This window comes from Pteropus alecto, unplaced genomic scaffold (assembly GCF_000325575.1).
Source record: "Pteropus alecto unplaced genomic scaffold, ASM32557v1 scaffold85, whole genome shotgun sequence".
NCBI lineage: Eukaryota > Metazoa > Chordata > Mammalia > Chiroptera > Pteropodidae > Pteropus > Pteropus alecto.
The window spans coordinates 398,293-407,219 of NW_006436280.1; the positions used below are offsets into that span (position 1 = coordinate 398,293).

Consider the following 8,927-nt stretch of genomic DNA (forward strand, 5'->3'; position numbering starts at 1 on the left):
AATGAAAGCTGAGACCCACTGTCTGGGAGGCCCTTTGATTTCCTAATTACTCTCAGTAAAGTGCCATTGTCAGTCCATTCCTGGTAACTACTTGTCTTCTACCTACCATCTATTTCTTTGTTTCCTGTGGTTTGCTGGCTGGCTGAGTCCAGAAACTCGAAAGAGTGAATCCCTGGGTATATTCATCTTCTTTAGACTCAGAGAATAATAGAGTGTGGTAAGGAGAAGTCTGTGCTCCACAGGAGCTGGTCAGCAAGTGAAAAGGGACACTGACAGAAGATCTGTACACTGGCCTTATTTCTTACACTCACCTGACTTAAGAGTCAACTTACGAGCTACTGATAAGAACTTATTTGTGTCACCTTCTGGATCAAGTGTATGAGGTTGGTTATTTTAATAGAATGACGAGTGGGCATTTTCCCTATCCTTGATACTCTATGGGCTCTTATGTATTCAGACTTGGCATACTTAGATGTTAGTTCATTTCTATTACAAGAAGCTAGGCTTGTCCATAAAAGTTCAGGTTTAAAGGAGAAATCTCTACTATTACTCATATCCAGAGATTAAGCCCAGTCTAGGAATATAGGATTGGAATTTTAGATTAGTTGTCTATCTGTTGTGAAGTATCATTGCAGTTCATAGAGCTGCAAAGGAAAAGGAAGAGGATGTGTTCTGAATATAATCCTGACCTTCTGAGGATATTTTAAGAGAGTATTATTACACATTCCCATGGGACGAGGTTGTTGAAGTTATAGTACTAATCTTAGGAGCACTGTTCATTCATTCATTAGATAACTGTCCATTGAATACCTGTTTTGCAACAGATACTGTGCTAGGGGCTGAGAATTCAGTGGCAAACAAGTAGACACAGTCCCTTCACAGAGCTTGCAATATAGTAGGGAAGATAATAGTTGGGGTTGTTAAGAAAGGATAAGTATATAAGAAGAGGGCCTAACCCAGGTCTGAACCAGTGTGGTAGATTATACATTCTTACATGGGATATTCTCTTTATAATTTTCTTTATTTGCAGTGGGAAATGTCGGGTTCCAGCATGGTGTGACCGAATTCTTTGGAGAGGAACAAATGTTAATCAGCTTCATTACCGGAGTCATATGGAACTGAAAACCAGTGATCACAAGCCCGTTAGCGCCCTCTTCCATATTGGGGTAAACACTTGCTTGTTCTTTCATTTGTCTTTGTGTTAAGTATATATTCTTAGAGCGTTATTTAGACTCAGAACAGATCAGTAATTCAGTGAGCCATAAATGTTTCCATAGCCAGTCATTTGCAACGTTGAGAAGTTAGTGCCCTCGACCCTCCTAAATGCTGTCTCTGTGGCTCTTAACGCTCCAGACCGTTTAGTGACACAGATGTTTCTCATGCTGCATAATGGTAGTAATCTTAGCCTCCTAAAGTCCTCATACATAAAAAAGAGAGGCTAAGTTTTAGAGGATGAGTAGCTTTTCATCAAATAAATAGTAAGGAGCAGAAGCACAGGGAGAGAGATTCTAGGTGGAGGGGTGGAGATAGCAGGAGCAAAGGTACAGACTGGCCAGAATACAACCAAATTTCTGAATACCATAAGCATATTGTCAACCCTACTCTAGTGAAGTTTTCCCATCCAGCAGCACAGGTTATAAATTTTTCTTTAACTTTACTGTATCCTGAGCTAGATGAATGACCAATTATTTAATTTTTGTCTCTTTTATAAAGTTTTTGTTTTCACGTTGTATTTTCTACCTGTGTTATTAGTATGCAAGTTATAACTTGGGATCTTATTGATTTAATTTATGACAGCTAGCACGTTTAGGTTTTTTCTTGTAGATTTTTTCAGATCTGTGGTCATGCAGTTTGTCAGATTCTACATAACGCAGTGCTTGATAGGTTGGACTTTGTAGCTCGACTGCTTAGATTTTTATCCCAGCTCACTCACTTTCTGTATAACCATGAAAAATTTATGTAACATCTATGTGTCTCAGTTTTCTCCTCTGTAAAATGGAAATAAAATAGTACCTACTTATGAGGATTAAAGAGGTAAGACATGCAAGAGTATAGGAGGGTAGTTACTTTCCTCTGCGTACATGTCAATTTTGGAGGCTTCTGAGATGGGTTATCACCAACCTGTCTTATTGTACTCTTTTCTTAAAGGGAAATGACTTTAAGGCATTTCTTTTATTTGTAAAAATAGTTCTTCATCTTAGAATAGAGTCTAAATTTTACTGAGGCAATCATGACTTTACTTTTGTCCATTTTGAAATTTTAAAATAATAATGAATAATAGTAAGTGTTCCTCAAATAGTAGCTAGTATGTGTCAGGGACTGTGCTAGGCAATTTACACACATCTCATTAAGTCCTTCCAACAATGCTTTGAGTTAAATATTTCTCTTTTAACAGATGAGCAAATGGAGAACCAATGCATTTAAATAACTTCTTTAAGAGCATTCAACTAGGATTGCTGAGAATCAAGTCTTAAGTCTGTTTAACTCCTAAGCTATAGATGCTCTTTCTACTACCTCCACAATGCCTCTGTAGTTCCAAAGAACTTACTAACTAGATATGCCTTCAGATACTATATTTTTAATCCCACCTAATTTCTAGTTTATACTTGGGGACTGCCCTGTTTTCACCATTTGAGTATTCTTACTCCATTTTTAAAAGGATGTCTTTCCCCAAACACTAACCTTTTTGATTTAATCAGCTATGCTTGGCTTTTTTGTTTGTATTTCTTTTCATAACCTTGGGATATTTGTGATATTCCATATATATTAATCCAGAGCTCTCAGCAGGATATTTAAAATGTTTCCATACTTGTATATTTTTGTGCATCTTTAATAAAGGTCTACTGTTGTAGTTTTTAATACTTTTTAAATTACTCAGGAACTCAATTAAATTTAAAATGAAAAAATATATATTTTAAGGAAAATTTACAGATAAGGCTGAAGTTTTTCAATTACTATTGTATCCCTCATTCCCACCTTTACCCAAACCCCCACTCCCCAACCAGCCCAGTTACCCTTAGGAATTTATGTTTTTCTAGACCAGCACTGTCCAATAGGTTTTCATGTGATGATGGAAATGTACTGTCCAGCACAGTAGCTACTAGCTGCTACTAGCTGCTGGTGGCTATTGACTATTTGACATATGGCTAGTGTGACTTAGAGAACTGAATTTTCTATTTTATTTACTTTGAAGTAATTGGAATGTTCCTGTGTGGCTACTGGCTATTCTATTGACTGCACGGTTCTAGACCTTTGCATATACTTTTCTGTTTACCCACAGACAATATAGTATTGCTTTGCATGCTGGTGTGTATATATCATAAATGGTCTCATATGTGTTGAGACCAAATGGCAGTCCCCAAGTATAAACTAGAAATTAGGTGGGATTAAAAATATAGTATCTGAAGGCATATCTAGTTAGTAAGTTCTTTGGAACTACAGAGGCATTGTGGAGGTAGTAGAAAGAGCATAAATGGTCACTATATGTGTTGGTCTGCAGCTTGCTTTTTGTTTTAAATTCAGTGTCATGTCTTGGAGAGCTATCCATGTGGTTACATAAAGATCTAGCTCGTTGCGCTTTTTTCTTAATTGCTGATTTTGTCAGTGATTTCCTTTTCTGAAACGGATGTATCAGGTGGTGACATTCTATGGTGTTTTCCCCCTTTATTATCCTTAATGTGCCATTAAGGGCAATGATCATGATAACCTGCTGAGAAAAGCTTCGATTTTATTGAGTAACCACCATATTTTAGACTCTTGGGCATGCTATGATTAGAGGTTTTAAAAGCCACATTATATTTTTACCACCATTAGTATCAGTGACTGTTAACAAAGAGACCAAGTGCTTAGTGACAAATTAACTTTAGAAGACTTGCTGTGAGCTGGCTGAGATTAAGCTGAGATAGGGTTCCCACCCTTGCACTTGGTAATGGTATCTGTTGCTTTGGTTCTCAGACTTTGGTAGACATAAGAATCGCCTGGAGAGCTTTGAAAATGCAGATGCATGGACCCCAACCCCAGAGATTATGATTAGTAGGCCAAAAAAATCTGCATTTTTAATGCCTACCTGAGTTGATCCTCTTGCCTACCTGATATTTTGTAAAGGGTATTACACTAGAGGTCCAGGTATCACCTGTGGTATTAACTGTATCAGCAATTTAGTTGATCTTTTTGTATCTCAATGTTCTCAACTATTAGAAGAAGAATAATCCTTGCTTTGGTAGCCTCGCAGGTTGTTGTGAAAATAAGATGATACATGTAAAATACTTTTTGAGATAAAAAGTTGCAAAGTTTTGTGAAAGTATTTAGAAAGTATAAAATTCTTCTCAACTTGATGCTATAGTATGACCGTTGTGACACTAGTGATTGCTTGCTCCTAGTTCTCAAGTGTTATATTTCAGATATGTAAAAACCTCCCCAGTCTTTGAGATAATTGACTCAGCTTTAATGTTTTTATTTCCCACATCACAACCTCTACTACCTGCATCAACTTTTTTTTGACATCGAATTTGTGAAGTTTTCCATTCTAAAAAGAAACCGGGTTTTCAATAAGTTAAAATGCTGTGTTAATTATGTTCATTTTTAGCATAGATTTGTATGAAGTTTTAATAGTGAAGAAAGTGCAGCTATGTCAGGAAGCTGAAAGTGCTGTGTCAAATGGGAGGTTTTTGATCTCTTCGTCAGAATGACTTGTCTTTTGTCACACTTTTATCTAGGATATTTTGGGTTAGCCATTTACTAAAATGGCCATAGGCTCTATTTACTAACATACCTTTATCATTATAATCTGAGCATTGATATTATGATCCTTAGCATTGTGTATGGCAGCAAATAGAGCTAAGTGCTTTCTTTAATCATCCTTTCTGCTATTTCAATAGTTTATGATCATTGTTAGAAACAATTAACAGGTATGTTTTGACACTGTTATTCTGTACAGTGCAGGAAATCATTTTACAAAATCATCACATCTTCACCACCACCTAATAACCATGGAGCAAGAAAATATTCTTCCCAAATATTTATAGTTATTGCCAAGCTTCTTAGCACAGAGGTTCAATTTTTCCAGGAAAGTAACCAATTAACCTTACCTTTACTTGAAAGTGTGTGATTCTGTAATGCTTAGTTTAATTTATATTTGCTTTAGTGACCTTTTAAAAATTGTTAGACTCTTAGAGATATTTAAGTCGAGAGCCTATAAGACTAAAATAAAGATCTGCGTTCTTTCAGGTAAAAGTTGTGGATGGAGTGAGATACCAGAAAGTGTTTGAGAATGTTGTTTGTACCACAGTATATTTTAAATGGTTGCTGTAATGATCAGTTTTAAATTGTTAGGTAATCTCAAAGGAAGATGAGCTAGGAACATGTAAGACCCCAAAAAGGGGTATATCTTCTTTCAGGTGAAGGTTGTGGATGAACGGAGGTATCGGAAAGTATTTGAAGATATTGTACGCATTATGGATAGAATGGAAAATGACTTCCTTCCTTCCTTAGAACTCAGCAGAAGAGAGGTGAGTAAAAATATGTGGCTATCCTGTCTATTGCCCATCCTGGTTAGCAAAGGGGAAACCATGTTTTTCATAGAAGGCAACACGGCAAGTGGTGAAGACCATGTATACTGAAGTCAGACTGCCTCCATTACAATCCCAGCACTGCCATTTAGTACATGTATGACCACAGGTGACTATCTTACCCTTTTAGAGCCACAGTTTCCTTTTCTGGATAAAAGGGTAGTTGTGAGGATTATACAAGTTAATACATGCGAAGCTCTTAAAACAGCGCCTGGCACAAAAGAAGCCCTCAGATTTAGCCACTCTTATTTAATATTTCAGAGTTGCTAAAATATCATATCTCAGGAACCAGGACTCGGTCACGGGATGAATGCCCTGACCCAAGGTTAGGTTAACCTCTTAGGATCCCAGGAACAATCAGAATGGCCTAGAGAAGTAGCTGCCTAACTCCTCATCTGGTCTGAGGATAATAATATATGAGAGGGGATGGTGTATAGCTGGCTCAGTTGGCGAGTGTATATGGCAGTTGCACACCTGGCTAATAATTATCTTATTCTTTATTCATATTTTCTGTGGAATAATCCAACTGACTTACTTCCCCTACTAGTGATACATGTTTGTGTCTGTCTGTTATTCCCCAGTTTGTGTTTGAGAATGTGAAGTTTCGGCAACTACAAAAAGAGAAGTTCCAGATCAGCAACAATGGACAGGTTCCTTGCCATTTTTCTTTCATCCCTAAACTTAATGACAGCCAGTACTGCAAGCCATGGCTTCGGGCTGAACCTTTTGAGGGCTACTTGGAGCCAAGTGAGTTTTCCCTTTACCATCATCTCTGTTTGTGATGTACCATCTCCTCATGATTCCCATATCCCCTGCCTTTGTTTAACTTCTTGTTTTCTAACCATACGTCTCTTACCTTCATTGTTATTATATTGGAGATATGTCTTTTGTGTGTCCAATCTCTCCTTTGTCACTTGATGATATTTTAGAGAACACTTCTGTTGGTTCTTATCCCCATTTTGGTTTTCCACTGGAACTTTCTGTTGTCATGTGTCATCTCTTACATTTCAGATGAGACAGTGGACATTTCTCTTGATGTGTATGTCAGCAAAGACTCTGTGACCATCCTGAACTCAGGGGAAGATAAAATTGAAGATATTCTTGTCCTTCACCTGGATCGAGGCAAAGATTACTTCTTGACCATTAGTGGAAATTACCTCCCAAGTTGTTTTGGTACATCCTTAGAGGCTTTGTGCCGAATGAAAAGACCAATCCGAGAAGTTCCTGTTACCAAACTCATAGACTTGGTAAGAAACATTCTAAGACATGAACCTCCTGTAGATACAATTTTCACAATACTTAAGTGATGTCCTCATTGTCTCTGTGCTTTCTCTTTTCTTGGGGGCAAGGGGGACTGTAAAGTGATAAGTAAGAATAGGACTCACTTACTCTAGCACTGCTTTCATTGAATTAAGCCTAAAAGGAAAGAGGAGAGGATAATCTATATTTGGCTCTTGTCAGGAATATAATAGATGATACTTAAATTCACTGAATTACAATAAAGATTCCCTTCTATAATGCTTGTTTGTTATGCTCTTCATACTTCCAAGTCACTTTTGTATAAATTAGCATGTATGTGAGGTACAGTAAATGGGAGAGGCAGTATTATGCTCATTAAATGAAAGAGAAAACCAAGGCACAGAGACAATCACTTGCCCAAAATGCAATAAGTTAGTGACAGATCTATCACCAAGATTTTCTGACTCCCAGTCCACTACTCTTCGCTATATCATATCTAATCTAGGTCAAACTCGGCTGCTTGTTTGCAGCCCAGACCTATCCGTGAACCTCAGAGTACCTGCCTCAGAACCCCTGGGGCCCTTATGCAAGTCCAGGTCCCTCTTCCCGCTCACCTCCAGCAATAGAATCAGAATCTCAGGGTGTGAGGCCTAGGAATCGGCATATATTTGCACTCCGGATTATTATAAGGTGCATAGAAGTGTGATACATGTTTTATGTGACTTGCGTAATAAAGGAAAGGAAGAAGTTTCCCATCACCAAGCTATAAAATCAGTGTCTTTGTGGAGAAATGCCTGTATTATCTTCAGTGACATAAATTGATTTAGTAACAAGTTCATCCTATTAAGTTTTCTTCTAAATGAAAGTACGTTGGATTCGTGTGCAGACCTCTTTGGGCTTATAAAAGTATATTTTTGGTCTTTTACCAAGGAAAGTTAGGTACGTGACAGCCATACATTATCATTACCATTGGAATTCACTTGATCCTTTTGCCCTAGCCAACGGCAGTGATTCTATCATCTATGGCAGTGATTGTATCATCTATCGGGAAGGGCTGGACCAGCGGGCAGGCTGCTGGTTTGTCTGAGTGTGATCTGTTCTCTTGCCATGGAATTGTTTTAGCTATGACTCAGATGGCAGATTAAAACACTTGAATGCAGTCCTAGCATTCTTTCTTGGAATTATACTTGTTTCCCTAGAGCCCTCATGACTGAGTGTATTACCTCTGAGAGAGAACCATTTTCTTCAGAAATTCATATCCTGACATTCTGTTGTTTTTCATACTTGTTTTTTCTTCTACCACCATATTCCTGTCTTTCAAATTTAATATTTAACCTTTTAGAATATATTCTAAATGAAGTCGTTTCTCTTTCATATCCCCTTCTCTCCACCCTAAACACCATTTCCCAGCTTTCTTTTTCCCAACTTTTTGATTTTGAAAATGGCAAATGTGCAGAAAAATTGAAAGAACAGTGCAATTTTTTTGCTGTACCATTTTAAATTAAGGGATGATATGCACTTTCACCAGTGAATACTTCAGTCTGCCTTTCTTAAGAAAAAGGACAACCTCTATATAAGCACAGTACCATTATTACACCTAAGAAAACTAGCCAGTCCATATCCAGATTTTTCCAGTTGTCCCAAGTATTCATTTTGTAGCTTTCTTAAAGCCAAAATCCAATCTGGATTCATACAGTACATTTGGTGAGGTCTCTGCAGTCTCTTTTAGAGTAGAACAGTTCTCCCCTTTTTTATTTTAATGGCATTGCATTTTTAAGAGTCCAGTGCAATTGTCCAGTCATGAATCCACCATTTCCTAAACTTGTCTGATTGTTTCTTCGTAATTTTTTAAAATTTATTTATTGTAATTAGTTTCAAGAATATAGTATATTGGTTAGACATCTATATAGTTCGTAAAACGATCTCCCAGATGCTCCCTCCCTCCCCTGATCCTCCACCTAGCCAACGTATTAATGCTAACTGTATTCCCTATGCTGTGCTCCTCATCCCCATGTCCATCCATCAGCTACTAATTTGTGCTTCTTTAACCCTTCACTCCATTCTGCCAGCCCCCCACACCTCCCTCCCCTCTGTCCCTCATCACATTGTCCACTATATTTG

At 37.6% G+C, this 8,927-nt stretch overlaps 1 protein-coding gene across 3 annotated transcripts in view; it reads left to right on the forward strand.

Annotated features, from left to right (window-relative positions):
• OCRL (OCRL, inositol polyphosphate-5-phosphatase) overlaps positions 1-8,927 on the forward strand; it is a 54,303-nt gene that overhangs the window by 29,787 nt on the left and 15,589 nt on the right. For all 3 annotated transcript variants that reach the window (XM_025046689.1, XM_025046688.1, XM_025046690.1), the window contains exons 15-18: positions 1,031-1,166; positions 5,397-5,507; positions 6,149-6,314; positions 6,579-6,814. In XM_025046689.1, coding sequence (XP_024902457.1) covers positions 1,031-1,166; positions 5,397-5,507; positions 6,149-6,314; positions 6,579-6,814 — 649 coding nt within the window. The remainder of the gene's footprint in view (positions 1-1,030; positions 1,167-5,396; positions 5,508-6,148; positions 6,315-6,578; positions 6,815-8,927) is intronic.